The following is a 22,790-nucleotide window of genomic DNA, read 5'->3' on the forward strand; positions in this document are numbered from 1 at the left end:
TATGATGTGGTTATTCATGAGAGAGGGAACATTGCACCACTCACAGATGATATAACAAAAACCAAGTACATCACGTCCCACAGAAAAACACCCCAATCTCTTTCTGATTGTGTACGCGTGCTTGGGCAGAGAGAATGCAAACACACCCCTAAAAAAATATATATAATAAAATAGCGTCAAAGTTCATTGTAGTTCATAATTTAATTCAAAAAAGGTAATAATTTTATATCAAACATTTTATCAAACAGTAAATGGTGCATAGTACAGAAAAGGATGTACAATACAGAGCTGTGACAGCTTCTGAAGACCTTGTTCGTTTGTACACTCAGTACTTGGTGGGGGTTCTTTCACCCTCTGCACCGGGGCACAGGGGCAGGTAGCTTGCACCGCTGGTGAGATGTTACTGAGGTCCAAACTGTCTCGACGGTGGCCTTCAGCTCGTCTGTACTGCTGGCTACACGAATACGTCTCCTGGTCAGCCTCACTCAGGGTGGGTCTTCAGCACCTACACTAATGAAAACTACACTAATGAAAACTACATGTCCCAGAATTCTTCCAGTGAAGTGAAAAACATACAAATGAATAGTAAAACAGTTACTTCAGAATTCAATTTCTGTTCCAGGAAAGCATATGAAATAATAAAAGATTTTTTTTTATGTCCGATGGTCAGGGTTTCCATTACAGTTTTCTCTGTACCACCTAAAAGACGATGTTAAAATACATACGCAAATATACCTTTTTCCATCAACTTTTTAGCTAAAATTTTTTTCCAAGCAACTATTTTCTTCTCCAGTCTCCAAGAATATTACTTGTGTACAGACTTTGTAAACATACTTGAGAAACAACATAAAGCAAGTCAAAAATACTACGGGAGAAAGATTATCCCTGATTACATGAAATCATAAAATCTACCATAATCCAAAAATTGCATGAATGTCTTTTTCCTCAGCCAGGAACCCCTCAGGACAAAATAATATAAAGAAATATGGAGAAAGACAAACATCAGTGTGTAGTATTCAAACCCTGAGGATGACATGGTGGTTTTGTCTTAGCCCCCCCCCTGTAATTCAGCAGACAATCCTTCCAAACATCTACCAAAGAACGAGTTTCCCCTCAGCTCAACAGATCGGTTTTCTCACTCATAATTTAAACGTTCTTTGACTCCACGCTCTGGTGCTTAATCTTTCACTCATGTTTCCACTCAACATTTGTTATGCGTTAAAATGGGTTAGGGGGGTCCTGGAAAGGCTGATCCAAGATCAGGTCTTTGATGGCCCGTAACAGTCCTTCATCTTTATGCAGTGAAACAGACACCACTCCACTACACACTTCGGAAACATGTCTTCTGGATTTTTTTAGTTTGCCCCATTTCCTTTATGTATTTCTCAAAAGAACTGAGCGAAGCGTTTTTGTTGCTGTCCGTGAGAAACTGAGGAGCTTCGTAAGCACCTGGGTCCTAAAGTCCTCCCTCTTCGGAGACGCGTGGGTCCACGGCCCGGCTCAGTCTGGGTTGAGGTGGGCGGGCGCGGGGTCGGAGGGTAGGATGACGCGCTGCTCGTCCATGCGCTTGGCCTGCGAGCGGAGGACGAGGCTGAAGAAGTCCTCGTCTGGGACGGTGGGGCCTCGCGGCGCGGGAGGGGGGGCGGCACAGCGCTGGTCATCCAGGCGGGAACCCTGAGGAGCATCGATCAGTCTGGTCAACACAGGCGGCAATTATGGAATCATGAAAGGAAAAACAAGCAACAAAAACAAACGGAGACATTTCTGCAAGCTCAAACCCTAGAAATACATGTGAAACCATTTCCTGGAAAGATCTGGATGTAGAGTGAAGACCACGTAGATGATCCCACACACTGGAACGGAGTGACCTCATCCGAACACCAATGACATCGCTGCTGCGACCTCTCTCCCCCACCTAAGAGGGGGTGGGAGGTAGGGCTTGAGACGGGAGGCGTGTCCACACCCCACCCTTGCTGACCTGGCACTTGATGAGCATGTCGAAAAAGTCCTCCTCCGGCTCCTTGCCGTCGGCGCTGGCGATGAGCTGGCTGAGTACGGACTGGCTGCCGGACTTGTCCAGACGCAGACCCGGCAGGCCGCCCACGCTCACCCGCTGCTCGTCCAGCCGACGGCTCTGCGAGGTGGCCAGCAGGTCTAGGAAATGCCCTGGCTGTGCTGAGGCCTCCACTTTGGATGCAAAAATAGAAAATGAAAGTCATAAGAGAGTGAGTGTTATTACATACATACATACATACTTTCCCCAGCTGGCATTACAAAACTGGACTCAAATAGTATTAGTAGTTAAAAGTAGTAAATAATAGTGAATATTCAAATAGTAAACATAATAGCACATAAAATGTTGAAAATATACATGTATGAACCAATCTAACAATTAAAAGTGGAGTTAACTCACAGCCTATTGGCTACAAACGGGGAGGGGGTGGAGTTAACTTACATAGCCTATTGGCTACAGACGGGGAGGGGGTGGAAGCCCCGCTGGACCTGCTGTCCAATGAGCACCTCTGGTCATCCATCCGGTTGCCTTGGAAACGACTGAGGAGATCAAAAAAGCCCTCGTCGCCCAGAGGTTCCGGCGTGTCCTTATAGGGGAGGGAGGGAGGTTAGCGTTATATTGGTGGGAGGTTAACATTATATGGGGCTGGGAGGTTAGCGTAATATGGGCTGGGGGGTTAGTGTTATATGGGGTGGAGGGGGATTAGTGTTATATGGGGAGGGGGGGGATTAGTGTTATATGGGGTGGAGGGGGTTAGTGTTATATGGGGTGGAGGGGGTTAGTGTTATATGGGGTGGAGGGGGTTAGTGTTATATGGGGTGGAGGGGGTTAGTGTTATAAGAGAGGGGGGTTAGTGTTATAAGAGAGGGGGTTAGTGTTATAAGGGGGTGGGGGGGGGGTTAGTGTTATATGGGGTGGGGGGGGGTTAGTGTTATATGGGGTGGAGGGGGTTAGTGTTATATGGGGTGGAGGGGGTTAGTGTTATAAGGGGGTGGGGGGTTAGTGTTATAAGGGGGTGGGGGGTTAGTGTTATATGGGGTGGGGGGGGGGGGGGGGGGGGGGGGGGGTTAGTGTTATATGGGGTGGGGGGGGGGGGGGTTAGTGTTATATGGGGTGGAGGGGGTTAGTGTTATATGGGGTGGGGGGGGTTAGTGTTATATGGGGTGGGGGGGGTTAGTGTTATATGGGGTGGGGGGGGTTAGTGTTATATGGGGTGGGGGGGGGTTAGTGTTATATGGGGTGGGGGGGGGTTAGTGTTATATGGGGTGGAGGGGGTTAGTGTTATATGGGGTGGAGGGGGTTAGTGTTATATGGGTGGAGGGGGTTAGTGTTATAGAGAGGGGGGTTAGTGTTGCTGCCTGGCTGTCTCCAGCACCCCAGATGAAGCGCTTCCGTAGCACTCGATTCTACTCTGCTTTTTGCAAGTTATAAGTAAGTAAGTAAGTAAAATTTATTTATATAGCATTTATCTCAGACAGCTGTCACAAAATGCTTTACAAAGGATACAAACAATAAAATGGAAATTCCATATGCATTAAAACGGCACAATATACCCCTAAACAATTAATCAAAGGCCTGTTTAAACAGGTAAGTCTTCCATTGCTTTTTGAAAGACTCCACTGATTCAGCTATTCGTTAAAGTTATTTGAGATAATTAAACAAAGAGGAGAACAGGGCAGTTCCACTGAGCACGTTGGGGTACTGGTTCAATCAGTAGCGAACCGTGACCATTAAACCTGGGCCGCTCCCATCTCACCCCCCCCCCCCCCCCCCCCCCCCCCCCCCCCCCCCGAAAAAAAATTAGCTTCCTCTCCTAATTAACTGCAATAAAGAAAAAATGCAATGCAATAAAAAAATCTTTAGAAATGCAATAAAAAGAAACAACTTCTGTACTAGATAACTTCTTAAGCAAAATAAGTTTCCAACAAAATAAGGTTCACAGCTCCGTGTTTCTCGGGAGCGGAATATGTAAACAACGCGCACGAGGGCATCAAAGGAATGAATCGAAATTAGCTAGCGGTTGTACGCTAATGCCAGCTAGCGTCGCGACAGCGGGCAGAAATTATCATACAGTTAAGCCCACCCACTAAGAGAGAAGATATGATTGGTCAATTTTACTGTCATTTGAAACTAGTATTGCGCTGAATTATAACTGCGTGGCCCTCTGTAAATGAACAGCGGGCATCACAGTCCTGATAGGGGGAGACACAGGCTCACAGGCTTCCACTTAACCCCTCACGTTGCAACACAGATTGAATAGACACGGTTGAATAATTTATTTGCTTATATTTTTGTAATTGTTTAGATGTTGATTGTCAAACTGTAAGTAGATCAAATAAAATTGGATACATTTTATTATATATATATTTGTTTTAAGAATATTTAGGCCCTCTGAAAGGGCGTAGAGGGCCCTGACGGTTCCCCAATGGGTTCAATACTCTCACACGTTGGGGTACTGGCTCAATACTCTCACACGTTGGGGTACTGTGGAACACTGTGCTGACCAATCAGATGAAGGAATGCATGAACGTATGAGTGAGTGAATGTCAGCGAGCACCTTGGGCTCTGGCTGCGGGGAAGAGGGAGGGCTGCCCTGGCCAGGGAGGCTTTTACTGGGGCTCCCTCCCCCGGACTTCTGCTTCTTGCTCTTGAAGCGAGTGATGAAGAACAGCTTGGAGGACGTCTTAGCTATGGGAGAAGTTTTGGTCTGCTTGGGAGAGGTCTCCTCCTCGTCAGGTGGCCCCTACACACACACACACACACACACACACACACACACGTTGTGTAACAGGTTATGGAGCATTAGAGTGGTGTTTGCGTATGTAACGTGGACTCACTGGACTCTTGTCTCTGCTGAGTTTCATAAGCTCCATGTTCTCCATGCTCAGCCGACGGCCTGTCCTGGGTCTCACTGCTGAGCAGACACACACACACACACACACACACACACACACACACACACACACACACACACACTTCACGCAGCTGTACTCTGACCCCGAGGGGGGGGTGGGTGGGGGTCGGGAGGGCGAGGCACCTTGTGGGCTGCTGCCGGCGCTGGTGTGGGTGTAGAGGCCGTCTGTGCTGGTGATGCTGTCGTTCAGCCTCAGGCCCAACACCAGCTGCAGGTCCGACACGTTCATCCTGGCGGTCAGTTCTCCACTGCGGTCTCCAACCTGAGGACACGAGCACACACACGCAGTAGATACATGACGCCCTGGTAATGCTCGTCACACACACACACACACACACACACACACACACACACACACACACACGCAGTAGATACATGACGCCCTGGTAATGCTCGTCACACACACACACACACACACACACACACACACACACACACACACACACACACACACACACACACACACACGCAGTAGATACATGACGCCCTGGTAATGCTCGTCACACACACACACACACACACACACACGCAGTAGATACATGACGCCCTGGTAATGCTCGTCACACAAGAGAACACACACATGCACAAGCACACACAGACACACCTCTTTAGAGATCTCCAGATGTTTCTCTGCAAAGTGTAAGGCCTGTTCGTGGTTTCCCAGGGCAGTGTGGGCGTTCGCCAAACTCCAGCAAGCTCTCCCTTCACCTATCCTACACACACACACACACACACACACACACACACACGGAAATGTGTATGAGGTTGGAAAAGTAGAACAAAACCATCACTATGCAACGATAAACACAGTGAAAAGCAGAAATAAACAAAGTGATGCCTTCAGATACATTTGTCCTGATATCCATGTGCAGCTACAACGTGTAGGAGTGTGTTTGGGTGGGGTGTGTTTGGGTGGGGTGTCTCAACACCGCTCCAACATCCACTAAGATGCATGAAAAATGTTAACCAGAAATTGCTCTTCACAATTATGATGGATATCCTCACACTCTACCTCACAAAACCACTCCGATACAGCAGTGTGTGGTGTGTGTGTTGGTTTTCACTGCTCCCTGAGGACATGATCATGGGGCAGGTCTATGATCATGGCTCAGGGTTCATTTTTGTGTGCTCCATGCTTGCTGGTGTGTGTGTGTGTGTGTGTGTGTGTGTGTTTCATCCCCGTATGTCTGTACCGGTCCTTCAGGTCCTGTGCGATGACCAGGTGTTTGAGGTGGTAGTCGATGGCTCTCTCGTAGTCCTGCAGGAGGGTGTAGGTGTTGCCCAGACTGTAGCAGGCCTGCGCCTCCACCGCCCTGTCACGCAGCTGCCGTGCCAACTGGAGCGTGCGTCTGCGCAGACACCCAGAGACGAGAGAAAAAAAGAAACGCTACGGCACAGCCTAAAGCATCCACTCACATAGCCACGCCCATTCACAGAGCCACGCCCACTCCCAAAAAGCAGCGCCAACTGCAGCTCATTTTTGGTGACAAGGGTAAGCATGGCACTACACCAGAGTCACAACAAACAAACAAACAAACAAACACGGGACTTACTTGTAGTGCTCGGCTGCCACCTCAAACTGGCCCAGGAAGATGAAGGCGTTTCCTAGGTTACAGTACGCCCGTCTCTCGGCAGCCCGGTCCCCGAACTCCTTGGCGATGAGGAGACGCTACGGACATGAACCGAACCTCACTTGGTCACGTCTGGAGCACGTACGTTAACGCTCAGCAGCGCCCCCTGCTGGGACGCGGGATGATTGCGGACATGCACTCACTGCACCGTGGTTATTAAAACAAGCAGAATTCCTCACAACGAGCCCTCTAATCAAAGCTTCTAAAACGGCGAGGCACGGCGGGACGTATGCGGGACGCGCACCTGTTCGTGGGCCAGGACTGCATTCTGAAAACTCCCCAGCAGGTACTGAGTGTTGCCCAGGTTACCGTAGGTTCTCCCCTGGGCGGCTCTGTCCCCCAGTTCCTTCACGATGGACAGGTTGGCCCTTTAGAAAGAAAAACGAAAAGAAATAAATAATCACACAGTGGAGGGGGGAGGTGCGTCTGGAGTTCATGGTAAGCTGGTATGTGTCGGCATTCACTTGTCGTCCGCCATCCACCCGCCTTTCCTCAGCGGCCATTTTATGATCACGGGGCGGCTGTTGTCACATTAAATCCCACAGTGATGGTGCTGTGGTAACTCTCCTCCACAGGGCACCACCTCCACACCCGAAATAACTCGTACAACGTCGTGGGAACACACGCACCCCACAGGACCAGGACGCAGCACTGACAGACGTACACACAAGACCAGGACGCAGCACTGAGACTGCCATGCCAAGTAGCTGGTGAGTATGTACTTATCCCTGTGGAGTAGGGAAGTGGGTCTTTGGCTAAACTTTGAGTGGAATTCAAACAGGAATTTGGTGGTTTACATGTGCAGCTGCACTGTTAATGTTTTCCATTTTGGGGTCAGGTTGATATTGCACATTGTGACTCCTTGACAAAAAAAATGAAAAATTGTATCTCTGATGGGGCCAGTATAATGAAAACAGTACAGAAACCTCAAAAGCACAGATAACAGAATGCCAATTAAGGAGTCGTGTTGTATGAATGTGACTGAAATCCCCTGGCCAGCTGTGACAAACGCATGCCCTGATGACATATTTGAGCTTTAAAACAACACGTATCGTCTCTTTTAACTCAAAACTAACAGGTTCTTTATCATAGTCCCACCCAAGACCTAGACACTGACATCCTGTTACGAAAATTACAATTCATTCAGGTCACAAAGGCACACATGGTTATCCAAGTGTTGTCCATACATGTGCAGAGGAATAAGACCAAACTTCTCTACAAAGGGTTTTAAGATAATTTTCAAAACTTTCCATAGGATCCCAATAGGTGTTTTTAGCATCTGTATGCAGTCAGTAAACGTGTGCTAGTAAAGCGGGTTTGACACACACGCACTCACTTACTCGTAGTACTGGGAGGCTTTCTTCAGAGCAGCACGCGCTTCCTCGGGGAAGTCTCCGGGGTCAACCCCACTCCAACATATGTTCTTCCCCTTGGCGTGGTACACATTCCCGTAATTATACAGCGCCCGAGCCTGCCCCACCTAGCAAACCACACACACACACACACACACACACACACACACACACACACCTCAGCCAAGAGGCGAACAACCACTACTGATTACATATCTAAAATGGATTGACGCCTACCACTTAAACTAAGGTTATGGACTGCTAAAATAGTTTTTAAACATGGTCACAGGCCATTTCAAAAAGTGTTTTTAAAGTATTTTCTGTTGAAAAATGCATTTCACCACACTGCTTTCGCCATTACGTTTCTGACGGACACACTCTCTTACTTTGTCATGGAGCATTCTAGAGATATCGAGGTGTCTCTGGCAACAAGCTGCAGCCTCGTCATAACGACCCAGGACTTTAAGTGTGTTTCCAAGATTACCACTAGCTTTGGCTTCTCCCAGTTGATCCCTAATTGTTCTGAGGAGAGAAAAAAAAACTCCATAATATGCAGAATATCAAAATGAAATGACAAACAACAATAGCAAGAACACATAAATAATAATGTGGTTTATTTATGTAGCCCCAAATACAGGTGTGTGTTGCTCTCACGGTGGACAGTGTGGTGTGTGGAAAACAGACCAGTGCTTGAGGAACTGGGATATGACTGGGGGGGTGTGATGGGGTGAAGGGTGAAGCTCACCTGGTGAGAGTGAGGTCGTGGCGGTGGAACTCCAGCGCTTTAGTGTAGTCCTGCAGGTGGAAGTAGGCGTTCCCCAGCTGACTGTAGATGGCGCTGAGGATCTGCAGGTCCTCTGTGCCCACCTGGATGGCCGACTCGAAGAACGAGACACCCGCACGGTAGTCTCCCGACTTGCACAGACGCTCCCCCTCTAGGGCCAGCTCGAGACATGAGGCCTCCATCCTGCAGGGGGCAGCAGAGGAGGACAAATACAACACAGGATTAGTGTGAGCACGTGGGGGGGGGGGGGGATGAGCTAATACAGGCAAATGATGCATCAGGTGGCGTCATTGGTATGACTGTCAGCTGAACTCACTGAGCCCATCCGACTAATCTTTGGCAGTCAAAACAAAATGCACCATTTGACACAGCACACACAGCCAGGAAAGAGGAACGCAGGAAGAGAGACTTGGAAAGGTGCCAAAACTATGCTGTCAAAAAGAATGTCGAAAGAATGCAAACAAAGGCCAAGCACCATATCCGGTGTCCGGCCACCGAGATGGAAAAACCGGATTTATTTACCCGAGACTTTCCCTTTCTCTTTCAAAAAGGAAGCTCACAAAACTCACAGTTCCTTGCCAAAGAGCAAACAGACACACACCCCGACCAAACTAACCCTCATCCCTCAGTAGTGATACAAGAGGTCACAGTTTCGTAGCTAGTCAGAGTATGACTGGACAATTATCTCACCTTATCAACTTCCTCAAAATACATTTCCAGCACATTTACAACCTATTACTGGAATGGTGTAAGTATTTTAGTTTTATTTTCATTTTTATAATGAATTTTAAGATGAACTTTGGCTGGTGTTTTTGAATTGTCATTTCATACTGAATGAATACTGAATACTGAAACCATGATATTTTTAGTCTAGGTTATCATACCTATCAAACCACACAATTCCAAACAATGACAGCTCTACTGCACAGCATACAACATTCCTCAGGGTACTGGTTGCTGATAGCACCTCCTCTCACCAGGAAGAACTTCCTTCTCTGTGGTAAGAGCAGTCATGTCTCGCACAGAAAAGCCCCGACTCACTGGGTTCTAGGGCTGGACAATAACTCATAAATATATATATCACGATAGAAACTGTTTCAATAATGATGATATGATTTTTTTGAACACATTTTGAATATTTTGATAAACGCTATTTACAACATTACAATGCTCATAACAGGGCGGTACCGTTAGTTCATTGCATTCAGTGATTGTTGACGTACACCACGTGCACACAGTCAGTGTGCTTAGCAAAAGCAGGCTTTGCGAGTTTTGGTTTGGCTCCAACGTGACACGTACTAGCTGCAAAATGAGCACCGTTGACCGCAATACAAATGTGCCTGAACGTGCTTTGACAAGTGATAATAAAGCAGACGAAATAGTTGATAAAGGGGGAGAGACTAATTCTGTGGTTTGGAAGTGGTTCGGCTATCGAAGATATTAATATTGACAAAGCCGACGAGTTTGTTTATTTGATGAGGTCATGCTTCATGTTCATATACGAAGGCTGACTGATTTATTTGTACTATTTTTATTTCTAAAGTAAATATAGTTTCATAGAAGTATGATTCATATACTTGACATTCATTTTTCAGAAATTTGTACATAGAGACATTTGTTGTGGACATTCTTGGCAGTTTTATTTTGTATTCATATCGATATCGGAATTATATCGTATTGACTGAAATTAATAAATATTTTGTGATATAAATTTTGCCCATATTGTCCAGCCCTACTGGGTTCCCATGTGCTGAGGACACGGCCAGTGTCACCAGCGTCATGGTAGACTCCGTCCACCCATCACAGCACGCTTCTGCTCTTCCCTTCGGGTAAGAGCTACCACAGCTCGCACTGCCAGCGTTGTCCTAATACCCCATCTTTTCTCTTCCTGTGTTAACTGGAAAGGCCAAATTGCAACGTATTTCCATTCGGCAACGTGATCTATTTTTAATGAGTGTATAGTTGAAGGACAAAGAAATACTGAATAATGACACCGTTGAAGAAAGTGGGGATGAAATGAACAGTACAATTGCCAGTGAACACACTAACCACCACACCCAGCATTTTATGGTCTGTCTTGTTCTCCACCCATTACATGGATGTGCCTGCACTGATATGAATGATAACTAAGGGCGATTTCTGCACTGAACCGACATCAGCTCGTAAATCGATTCACGAATACTCCATCGGTGCAGCCCTGGTGGAATGTGAAGAATTACGTCACATGGCAGCACTGTGCGAAATGTTGCGACATCTTATCTTGGCCCAGATCCAGAGCCGTTTATCTCCACACACACACACACACACACACACACACACACACACACACACACACACACACACACACACACACACACACACACACACACACACACACACACACACACACACACACACACACACACACACACACACACAGACGTCAGACGTCATTTCACTGGGTCTCCAAGGATAGCCAACGTGCAAATCACAGCTCTGTTTTCAGAGCTGCCACAACGGAGGTATCTGTTCTCTTTTCAGTACCAACAATGGCCAGGATTGGGAGGGCTGCGTAAAAAATGGATTTTGTTACAGATTCTGGCCAGCCAAAAGATCCTGTATTTTCTCTAATGATGATTCCTGAGCTCACGAGACATGTAAAAGTCACCCATATAAAAGTCTCTTTCCCATAAGTCCAGCACTTCTGAGCAGTCCATGCTGTAACATGTCAAATCTGACCACTCCTGTCAAACTGGTAACTTCCAGTGTATCCCAAACGGGTTGGAATGTTTTGGCATGAGTCTTCACGTCCTGATCTGATCGTAATCTGTGTTCTTCACGTCCACACAATAGAGTTTAAGCATAATCCCGTCATGTAATAACAACTACAGCACCCAAACATTCAGTATCTGTGAGCACAGGTTACTACAGTTATCAGTCATAACTTGTGACCATATACAAAGAAAAATAAATAAATTTCACATTAGTGGCCAGTTAAATGTGGTCTTAAAATAACTGGCATGGGCTGACTTGGTAGCAGCATATATGAGCTGCATTCTGTGCAGACTGGTTTTAGATGTAAACACAGCTATTTACTTTTTTTATAGGAAGAAATCATATTTTCAAAGTATAATCCAATGTATTCCCCAATGAGCAGGGAATGAAATATCCTCATGCCTGGTCTATAACATTGAGGTACTTCAGGGTTCGATTTTGGGAACTTTGTGGTTTAATTTACATATCAATTATATGCCAAGTGTTTTGAATTGTATGCAGAAGACATTGTAATATATATTTCAAAACATACACAATATAAAATATACCAAACATATTGAAATCCTGGGATAGAACACAGAGCTAAATCTGAGGGCTGTATTTTGGTTTTTCCTGACTGGGACTTCAGATGGCATCAGATGGTGTATTTCAGCAAGCCACTTTTTAATAAGAGTTTTAAGAAGAGGCTGCAGATGAATCCAGTTTATCCCTCAGACGTTTGCGTTTATACCGTGCCAAGGATTTGGGGCCATAAATCCAACACATATGCCTCAAACAAGACACAACAAAAGAAAAAAAATGCTGGTGAATTACAGGATGCCCGTTTTTTCTAGTTTTCCATTTGATGATGCGATGCTTACACACGTGCCATACAAGCAATACACAAGCAATAAAATCTTCTATGGACTATAAACAGAAAACAATGTTGAAAACCTAAAAAACTTTCCAAAGAGCCTGATCTGCTGAAGCTCATTACTACATTACGGCAACAAACCTCATCATCACCAAACCACAACCACATGGTTCCAACCACAGTCTACCTGCTGCTGTTCTTTGTCCAGCTCCCGTAACATTTGCGCAACAGGGCCATCTCCGTCTCTCCGATCCCTCCGTCTGCCCTGCACAGGTGGGTGCGTGCCACACTTCACCCCAGGAAGCGGCTCCAGACCCGGAACTCAACCAGTATCGTGGCAACACCAACTACAGGGGCAGCGGGCCAGCCAACACAGCACAAACCCGTCTCTGGAGAGGTCTCGGCCAAGCCGTACGTACACCTGGTCTCGGTGGCGGCTAAACCGCCTCCCGCCCTCCTCCTTACGGTTCCGGGCGAGAGATCAGGCGTGGCAGCTTGCTGTTGGCTTTGGGGGCGTGGGGTCAAAGGTGAGCCCGGCTTAAACTGTCTCACTGGAGCAGGGTGCCTGCATGCTCTCCAGACACCTGTGCCAACTGTAGGCTCCAATTATCAGGGAGATTCCAAAGATAGGTTATCACCCGAATACATTAAAAACAAAATGCACCGTATTGTGCAAGTCATACTAGGAAGATATTGGCAAATTCTTGAAAAATATTTTTCACTTCTCTCATGTCAAGATCTCAGTGAAAATGGGGATGTAATAAATAAAATACCCTATGTTATATGAATCATATATACTGGGACGACAAGTAAGTACTTCAATTACAAGCTTCTGACTGGGGGGGAAATGACGACATTCAGACCTCAATAGGAGTCGTAATGTCACCACCACGTCAGTTGGAAAGTTTTGTAAGAAAATACAACTGTGGATTCAGGGTTGAGATGTGATCATTGTACTTCAAGCTGGACTCCACCATCCAAGCCCCTCATTTCCTCCGCAAACACTGCAGAGCTCTGCGTTTAACGTGTGGAAAAGGAGAAAAAGGTATGAGGTGAGCCAATCATGCAGGCGTCCCAGAAAGTGGAGAGTTGTGAGATTGTGGAGGAGCGTCAGGGGCCCACTCTCCTGAGTGGAGTCCGACTGTAGGACGTGATGAGGATCACACTGGGAGATGATGATTTTTAGAGCATTTAGCAGAACTCTTCACTGTAAATGGCTGAAGGAGTAACACACCCACAGCCATTTTGAGACACAAGTACCCACTGTGTGTTACTCTGATGCTGGCAGCCATTCCATTCCTATAGACAAGCAAAGCTCCATCGGACTAGACGCTAAAAAAAAGGGGGGGGGGGGGGTGTCAATCAGTTAGACTTAGAAAAAGCTCACAAAGCCTCTTGTGCACCTGAATATCATTAAGACTGCTAGCCCTGATGACCCCATGGAGTACAGCGCTTCATGGGGAGTGGAGAGTGGAGGGATGGGGGTTCAACCAGGTATCCCGAGGTCAAGCCGACACAATCTGCTTGAGGGCAGCAAATCCTGCACTTTGCCCGGCGTGACCCGAGTGTAGGGCAGGGCAGACTGCACTCTCGCCCTCTACTTTGTCTTCCATCACCGCGTAGGACGAGCAGCTTCCTTGGTATGTGGTCACGACCCCCCGTGACCTCCACACTTCAATGGGGAGTTAGTGACTACTCCCCAAACCACACGATTCCTTTTTAAGCTTCGTGTCTAGCTAGAATGTGCAGCACACGCAGTTCTGAATTTACTCCTTAGCTTCTGATTCACAACCCCGCCCCACCTCTGCATAGAATTCAGCACAGCCCCGTCTATGATGCAGCTCCTGTAGTTCTGGGATCTTTTATGTTTTCTTTGACATTTGAAACTAATCAGAGACCATGAAATTGTACAGACCTGCTATCAGAATTAAAAGGAGGGGTATGTGTATCAATGATCCTTGAACATCATTGGATTTTACAGATGTTTTATTTATTTTTTTGGAACCAGATATAAGTGCACAAAGTGAGTGGTTGTTAGGATGATCAGGAAAGTGCAAGAATCCATCATCATATTCAAAGAGCTCTTAGTCGATCACCAGTGTACGCAGCCGAGCTTCAGCGGTGTAGTGACTGGTGACTCAGACAGCGCATCAGTTGCATTTACCTTTGTTCATCTTCAGACCAAAGCCTAAACGGACCAGCATCAAGGATAAACGTTCTCTGAAGAGACACCATAGCAGCTTTGCCCGTCCCGCTGAACAGCAGCGTCTGCCAGACTCCATCGGTGGAAATTTTAACCTTGCACATCAACCATCAAAAGGCGGAGAGCTGATTCAAGTCACTGCGTTTCCACCAGACATCTTCTGCTTCATCACAGACTACAGATGTGTCAAAGCACGTAAAGCATGCAACCACGAGGTGGAGAAATGAGAACAAACTGATCAGGGAGAAGGAGCTACATCCTTAGGCAAAGAGCCTTGATTGATCCGTTTAATAAGCAAGAAGAGTGCTGAGCTTAGAAATAGCAAAAATAACATTTCAGACCATGATCTGCACAGGCCGGATCACAGTAGGAAACGACAAAGCATGAATAATAATTAAAAAAGACAGCTCAAGGATTCTATACAGTATGACTGCAAACCACCCAACAGTCAAGAACAGAATGGGCTAAAATATGGTACCAAAGGCTCTGCAGTTCCAGGACAAGGTTTTATGGATTTATGGGATGGAAACAACCCTGAACCTGTGATGAAATGGAGAAGGCATGTTGTCGAAGAAAAAAAAAAACCCACACCACTTTATCTGGGGAACCCTGTAATGTGGACATGCATGGCTGAGTGGTGACTGGTCCGTCGCTCGTTTTTACTGACGTCACTGCATTCTGCAGAAACAGGAAGAAAAGTCCAAAAGAACGAAACTATTTTAGCTTCTCAAAACCAAACACATGGCTAAAAATAAACCCAAAACGGGACAGAGCTTTTGCCTCGCAGCAATACGTGCTGCCAACACAACCAAGGTTTTCCGGCCCGAAACAGGGTGCGTCCTTGACCACCCGAGCCCGCTCCACCAACGGCTACGCATCCAATTTACTTATCGAAGGCTGAACACGCCACGGGGACCAGGGAGCAGCTACATGACAGGCCTGGTGGTGCGTCACAGGAGGATTTACTCAGGGAGACGCCACGCGCCCTCACACAACAGGCAGCAAAACAGCTGCAAGGACTTTACAACCTTTACAACCAGTTTACTTTACAACCAGTGTGTAAACGTTTAATTCATGAGCATTTGTCTTCGCGTTCCCCGAAATGGCTAAAATGCTGCAAATTAACCGCACAATCAGTGTTTCTTTTCAAATTCAATACGCAGGTGTCCAATAAACACAGCGTCACTCTCCGCTTACTTAGAAACTGCACAGCACAGCTGATCCAATACAGCCAAGATATCCGTCCTGCTGCCACTAGCAGGTGTGTTTCTGGAAGGCAGCGAGGGGGTTATGGAGAACAGGACCAGACACAAAAGAGGTTGAACTTCACAGGATCAACACCAGAGCATTAAAGTTTAAATACTGCCATTAAAGATTCAGGTGGCAGCGGAGAACAAAACCAGCTTGGGTGTATCAGCTCTAGGTTACCAGTCTCCTTCAGCAGGAATGGATTACATTTCAAATACTGGATCCATCTGCTTGAAAAGAGGTTTAAACCCAATTGGGTTTCAACAGTGAGAATAAAATCACACACACGAGGAAGGCTCTGGAACTAGGTCACAATGTCCCTTTATCAGAATGAGGTGAAAAGACAGAAAAAAAAAACTGAAGCAAAGAACAGAGAATGAGGCCCCATTAGTCTCTTGTCTCATTAACACTCGCTGGCGTACACTACTACAGCGTCAGAAACTCCTACCTGGTGTTCACTACTACAGTGTCAGAAACTCCTACCTGGCATATACTACTACATCTTCAGAAACTCCTACCTGGCATATACTACTACATCTTCAGAAACTCCTACCTGGCATATACTACCACATCGTCAGAGAACTTCTACCTGGTGTTCACTACTACATCGTCAGAGAACTTCTACCTGGTGTTCACTACTACAGCGTCAGAAACGCCTACCTGGAACGGACATGAAAGCTCTGCTCTCCATCTTTCACACTGGTGTCCATGGAGATGCATAGTAAGAGTCCAACATTGGAATGAAAAGATGAAGCAAGCAACAGGCAGCCATCTACGAGACAAACGCCACTGCCTTCATCTCTCCTGACACACTGGAAGCAGTTGAGGGCAAAAGTGTTGAAAGAAACACGAGCTGCGTGTGTGCGCAGGTGTGTGTGTGTGTGTGTGTGTGTGTGTGTGTACAGGAGAGAGACAAAACCACAGACAGACAGACCCTTATTTACTATCGAACACACAGAAGAAGCATTCTACAGGTACAAGAGGGACTTACTTGCATGTGAATCTGGAGGCTGGTTTTACAGCATGTTAGCCAAAAAATAACACACAGCTCTTAGGCGAACTAGAGTTGAAGGCATACCTAACCAACAACCACATTTGAATGGAAAACTAGCATGCAGAGGATGATTCAAATGGCAGCGAATTTCAAATACCCAAGTCAGCTAACAATGACTGCAAATAACCTGAGCCTAACATGAGGCTTCCCACAGCAACCACACCCACAAACGCTGAGGGGGAATAGTGTTCAATTCTTATTTTGTCTCCATGATTGCATGTAGGGCTTAAAAGGGAAAAAGACAACATTGCTTGAGTTTTTAATCAAACCCCACAAAAATCTCATTAAAGCAAGGCACGATGAGTACACTAGCCCCAGTAAACATAATTACAGTATTATGCCTTAAGCCCAGTGAAAGATGGATGCTAAACCAAGAAGTCATAATTTCCTAACATGTACTCTGACGTCTTCCACTGCTTGGTGTACGACCTAAGCGTCCACAACACTAAACCCTTCATGGGATGTCGTGGTCGCCCATAACCCAATCTACAGCACGCGACCGACCGCCTCACGAGTCCGGCTCGCGCTGTCGTCATTAGCAACACAGAGGCTCCCCTGTCCCACTCTCTGCACGAGACCCCTGCAGGTTCGAACCCGCGTAGAAAATGCGCTCGTGCGTGCGGGTTGCTTCCTTTAGGCTGGGTTAGGACACGTTCACTCATGATTCAACGGAGATGAGTCAAACTAGTCAGTTAGGTGACGGTGTTTTGGGTCGAGGACATAGATTAGACAACTCTCATACGATATTTACAAAAAATAAGAGGGGGGAAACAATGGGGGGTTTGTTTGCATGTGTGCGTGAGATCGTGCTGTTTAAACAGGCTCGCGGGACCATTACTGTGGTGGACGCCTTTTGGCAAACTTCAGCCCCGCGCCAGTGCCTGGCACACACACTACACAGGTCGCCGCGGGCATAAACAAAATTATTTAAATAATAAAAAAACACTTTTACCTTCAGAATACTTGAGCGACGAGTCTGCAAGCGTGCACCATGTCCCGTCGCTGAAGTCCTGCGATAACCAGTGTCGCCGAAAATCGCCTCATAGAAGTATTTCACTCTCCGCCATGTTTTCTCAGAAAGTTTTCCTCACTTCTTCGGTCTTTTGGGAGGAAAAAAAACCCTCCACAGACTCGCGTAAGAGCCACGGAGTGTTTAGAGGAGCCACTCCCCTTTGAGTACCGAGCAAACATTCCCCTTTAGTTCAGGGATCTGTTTACTGAGGCCATTTAAAACCCGTCTACACGCCTGTTCCCAGCGAATTGAGGTTAATTTCTCATTAGACCCAAAAGGAAACTCGGTTTGTCGCTATACAAAGGTGTAAATGAACGAAAAATCTTCATTCAGTAGGTTACTGGAAAAAAATGAACTGGGCTTTGCGGAATGAGGTGAGGTCTGTGATCACCGTTCCAGAAAAAAAGTGTGCACATTTTGGAAATGGGAAACGTATATTAAATGTAATGCTTTGTTACTTTCCTGTGAGCTAATTTTAATTTTAACATAAATTTGTGTTCGATTAATTACCACTAGAGGGCGGTGTCTGATCGACAATTAGTCCTAAATGAAATTAATGGGTATTCACTACATTGCACAATCTTGTGAATCCATTTCGGTGATCAAGTCAAGGGTGTATTATAAAAATAACCAGTTTACAAATGATTTTTACAAAAGCTTAGATACGGCATTTGATAATTAATTTAAATACATCCCTCCCCCCAACAAACATATACACACAGACATGACATCATAAATACATTGAAAGATATTTAGCCACAAAAAAGTTTTACATACGCATGCCTTTTGCATTATTTTTCACATACATTGAGACTTATTTCTGCTTAAACAGAATACACAGTAAGCAATATATATATTAAAACAAAACAATAATAAAAAAAATAGATAGCTTTATGAACACGAATTTGTAAACTTTTACACACTTGGAAAAGTAAAACAGGAATGCACAGTATAGGTGTTTTCATGCAAATTTGTCTGTAGCTCACGTGTTAAGAATAAGATTAAGTGTGTTCTGAAACATGAATAAAGAGAATATGTAAATACCACAACCTCTTCTCCAACCACCCCCCTCCCCCCGTTCTCTAATGCATGTTGAACATACTAGAATCAATATTTCCTCTGCCTCCAAGAGCCTGTGCAGTCTGCCTCAAAAATGGCAAAACTGCTGGATAGTGCTTTTGAAAACCATCCATTCTGATTACCAAAGCCTTAAAAATACATATTTCTCTGCATCAAAAATAACACTGTCAGTATCTATTAAAGTCAATTTCTGCTATCTGCCTGGAAACATAGGTCTTCTAAACCTTACTGCAGTTGCACTTAAAACTGTACAGACTTTAGAGACCCTAATCCTAACCCTAACCCTAACCCTAAACCTTATTTGCAGTTCCACTTAAAACTGTGCAGACTTTAGAGACCTTAATCCTAACCCTAACCCTAACCCTAACCCTGAACCTTATTGCAGTTCCACTTAAAACTGTACAGACTTTAGAGACAATGAGTATTCAGGACTTGATAAAAAACAAAAACTGCAGAAGACTGTAGAACAGGATTAGCTGAAATCCTGTGCACGGCTACACACGAGCTACACTCGTCCCTCTACTAAATGTAATCGTCCCTCTACTAAATGTAATCGTCCCTCTACTAAATGTAATCGTCCCTCTACTAAATGCACCTGTAGGACATAATAAAGGGGACATGGAGGGCACGAGGTAGGGCTCTTTAAAGAAGGGGAAGTGAGTGTGATTGTAAGCTGGGTGTTGGTAATAACGGGGGAGGGGAGGGTGAACTCTTCTGGGTTTTGTTGTGGCATTTGGGCAGTGCCTGGCTGTAAATGGTGAGCAGTGGTGAGCAGAGTGAGCAGGGTGAGCAGAGTGAGCAGGGTGGGCTAGAACGGTGTGTCCATCTGACTTCCCTTAGCTCCAGCGGGAACCACTCCATAGCTGCTCTCCAGCCAACGCATCCACCGCATCCGCACCTCGTTCTGGACCTGACACACACACACACACACACACACACACACACACACACACACACACACACACACACACACACACCATACACACACGCACGCACACACACACACGCACACACATAAACACACACACATAAACACACACACACACAAACACGCACACCCACGCACACATACACACACACAAACACGCACACACACGCACACACATACACACACGCACACAAACACACACATATATACACACATACACACAGCTAATTCTATTGTATATACAGTTTATGTGTGTACATGTGTATATATATATATATATATATAGAGAGAGAGAGAGAAAGACTGCTATTTATAACCTGAGGTATTCCTTTGTTTAGTCCAGGAATGATTCAGGACAAACATTTATGTAGTATTATCATTAATTGTTACAAGAGATTTTGACCAATGCTTTTTGGACCTCGAGGGCTATAATATGAAGCACTCAGTTTAATTCAGTAATCAAACAGATGGCTGGTTTCATTAGGGAAGACTTCATTTAAATACATTTAACCTACCAGTGCAGTTCACCGGCTGCTCTGGGGGTTACTGTGTTTGCTAATGGAGAACACGCCAAGCATGCATATTTAGGTGATGGTGCAGTCTGAGATTGCCATGAAAACTAATTTAGTACTTCCGATGTTTGTTTAGAAGGAGATCTCACCTCTTGGTTAAGGAAACAGTAGAGCACTGCCACTATGAGACCCTTGAATAAAATGACAGAGATGTCAGTAAGAGCAACATAGATCTGGAATGATCATACAGGCTGTGAGTCTTATGGACAGTGATTTATACAGCTGGGTGTTGATATTAATCATATTCACAACCTTCTTTCACATAACAGATGTTCACCGTGTTACCTCTTGGAATGGGAATCAGGTTATATGAAAGAATTCTCATATCTTCTTCAATATCCGTAAATATAACCCCGATTCCAAAATTAATTGCAATGGAAGAATGAACGTAGCTGAAAACAAATTAAGCTTGTAAACATTGTGTTCCCAACCAGTTCACATCCAGTTGCTTTTGATGTTCCATGGCAACTTGGTTTCTTGAAGTGGCATTCACACAGTGAGAGCTCCCAGCATCCAAAGCATAACCTGAAGATTCTTACTTTAAACAAGCCGATGTAGCTATAGTTTTGTATTTTCATAAATATATATATTTATATAACAACTACTCAATCACAATGATTTAAACAGTGTGGATTGAATAAAAACAAGGCTCTGATACGGCCTGGGTCACAGCTCCAGAAATAAGACCCAGTAGGATGACCCAGTCTGTACAAGATCTCTGTTTTTCTCCTATCTCTTTATCTCTTTTGCTGGTCCTTTTGCCTAGTATATGCATGATCACGCATATAATCCATGCCTTCTGAGCTGTGTCAGGCAGGGGTAATCCATGCCTTCTGAGCTGTGTCAGGCAGGGGTAATCCGGGCCTTGACAGAGCAAATTGGACTGTCATTGGGACAAAAAGATTTCAAGAGGTTGTCTTAGTATGAAAGCGTTTGTAAGACAGCATTGTAAGACACCGGTGCAAGTCAAGCAATTGCTTATGTCCAACCAATGCAGATGTGGCTGAATGTTTGATCTCTTGGTTTTGAATCAATAACATTGGGCTGTGGAAACCACACTGGGGTTTCCTTGAGTTATGAAACGAACACTTCATGACACATCTACACGGCTGCAATAGATGCACAAAGTTCTGAACTGCATCTGAGCACCAACTCTCGGAGCCAGTCTCAACAGATACTTCATCATGGAGGTTTGCCAGGTGAAACATCTGAGCATTATAATGAGCTATTGGTTGAGTTCGTTCTTCAGACACTTGCCAACAGAATTAAGTCTATTTATTGGGTATCAGCTGTGACAGAGAACAGTAGGTAAAATTCCTGCTCGCCTTTTGAGTAACGAGAACACTTCTCACGAGGGTACAAGAAACTCTGTAGTAGTGAACTAGCATTGATAGTGCCTACTGTGGCCTGTGGAACAGGAGGGGGCATGATGTTCATGAGAACCTAGCAGGCCTGATCTGGAAAGTGTTTGGAAAGTAAGAACTGATTGGAATAAGGCTGTGCTGTTTCTCTGTTCTTTGTATTTTGTAGTTGTTTTTTGTGAAAGCATTTTGAAAAGGTCAAAATCACTACAAATTACAGTAATTATAAAGTTGTATATTGGATTATTGCTACTCTTGCAGGTGAATGGGGTAGTACTGGCAAGCAGTGTCAATCATTCGCAACCGTGTACCAGTTTAGATGGGCCGTGGTGCAGTCTTATTGCACGCCTGATACAATCTGGATCTTGGTGCCGTCTGATTACAAACCTGATGTAATCCGGGGCTTTGTGCAGTCTGATAATAGCTCACTCAGGTCTCTGAGGGAACGTGCTAACAAGCTTCTGTGGTAAAAACTCTGACATTAAGCACGATATGACCACCTGCCTCACTCATTTCACAGAGTAACGTCTGCAAACACTCCAGCACGCTGCTCTAGACTGAGATCAGCGTGAGTCACCTGCTTCTCCACAGCTAAACACTCCGACGACTGACGACACGAAGGACGTACTACATTGGAGAAGTATCAAACGCGAAGCGGCAGGTTCAAAACAGCAGCCCCGGCTTGAGTGGCGGTGGCGAGACAACTGATGTGTGGGTGTGGTGGGGGCGGTGCACCTGGGGACGAAGAGGCTGGGGGTGTGGGGAGGTTGGGGGGGGCGTGAGGAGGCTGGGGGTGTGGGGAGGTTGGGGGGCGTGGGGAGGCTGGGGGTGTGGGGAGGTTGGGGGGCGTGGGGAGGTTGGGGGTGTGGGGAGGTTGGGGGGCGTGAGGAGGCTGGGGGTGTGGGGAGGTTGGGGGGCGTGGGGAGGCTGGGGGTGTGGGGAGGTTGGGGGGCGTGGGGAGGTTGGGAGTGTGGGGAGGTTGGGGGGCGTGGGGAGGCTGGGGGTGTGGGGAGGTTGGGGGGCGTGGGGA

At 45.9% G+C, this 22,790-nt stretch overlaps 2 protein-coding genes across 5 annotated transcripts in view; both read right to left on the reverse strand.

Annotated features, from left to right (window-relative positions):
- Positions 1 to 182: 182 nt before the first annotated feature.
- Positions 183 to 18,022, reverse strand: gpsm2l (G protein signaling modulator 2, like). Of its 3 annotated transcripts, XM_076984527.1 has the most exons (15): positions 17,760 to 18,018; positions 8,657 to 8,878; positions 8,298 to 8,433; positions 7,900 to 8,039; positions 6,804 to 6,927; positions 6,482 to 6,597; positions 6,122 to 6,277; positions 5,533 to 5,641; positions 5,052 to 5,190; positions 4,852 to 4,928; positions 4,572 to 4,757; positions 2,456 to 2,600; positions 1,979 to 2,187; positions 1,643 to 1,674; positions 183 to 1,436 (listed from the first exon to the last, which is right to left on the reverse strand). In XM_076984527.1, the coding sequence occupies exons 2-15, from the start codon at positions 8,875 to 8,877 to the stop codon at positions 1,322 to 1,324; spliced, it is 1,905 nt and encodes a 634-aa protein (XP_076840642.1). In that variant the 5' UTR covers position 8,878; positions 17,760 to 18,018; the 3' UTR covers positions 183 to 1,321. The 3 variants fall into 3 exon arrangements, with proteins under 3 accessions (XP_076840642.1, XP_076840641.1, XP_076840640.1); XM_076984526.1 differs by having other exon boundaries at positions 183 to 1,674; positions 4,852 to 4,925; positions 17,760 to 18,022; XM_076984525.1 differs by having other exon boundaries at positions 183 to 1,674; positions 17,760 to 18,019.
- A 396-nt stretch (positions 18,023 to 18,418) lies between these two features.
- The window catches only part of ghrhrl (growth hormone releasing hormone receptor, like), a 31,581-nt gene continuing 27,209 nt past the window's right edge, over positions 18,419 to 22,790 (reverse strand). For both annotated transcript variants that reach the window (XM_076984528.1, XM_076984529.1), the window contains 2 exons: positions 20,489 to 20,530; positions 18,419 to 19,809 (listed from right to left, as the gene is read on the reverse strand). In XM_076984528.1, the coding sequence (XP_076840643.1) occupies positions 19,708 to 19,809; positions 20,489 to 20,530 (144 nt within the window). In that variant the 3' untranslated portion in view covers positions 18,419 to 19,707. The remainder of the gene's footprint in view (positions 19,810 to 20,488; positions 20,531 to 22,790) is intronic.

The sequence above is a fragment of the Brachyhypopomus gauderio genome, chromosome 21, assembly GCF_052324685.1.
Source record: "Brachyhypopomus gauderio isolate BG-103 chromosome 21, BGAUD_0.2, whole genome shotgun sequence".
Taxonomy (NCBI): Eukaryota; Metazoa; Chordata; class Actinopteri; order Gymnotiformes; family Hypopomidae; genus Brachyhypopomus; species Brachyhypopomus gauderio.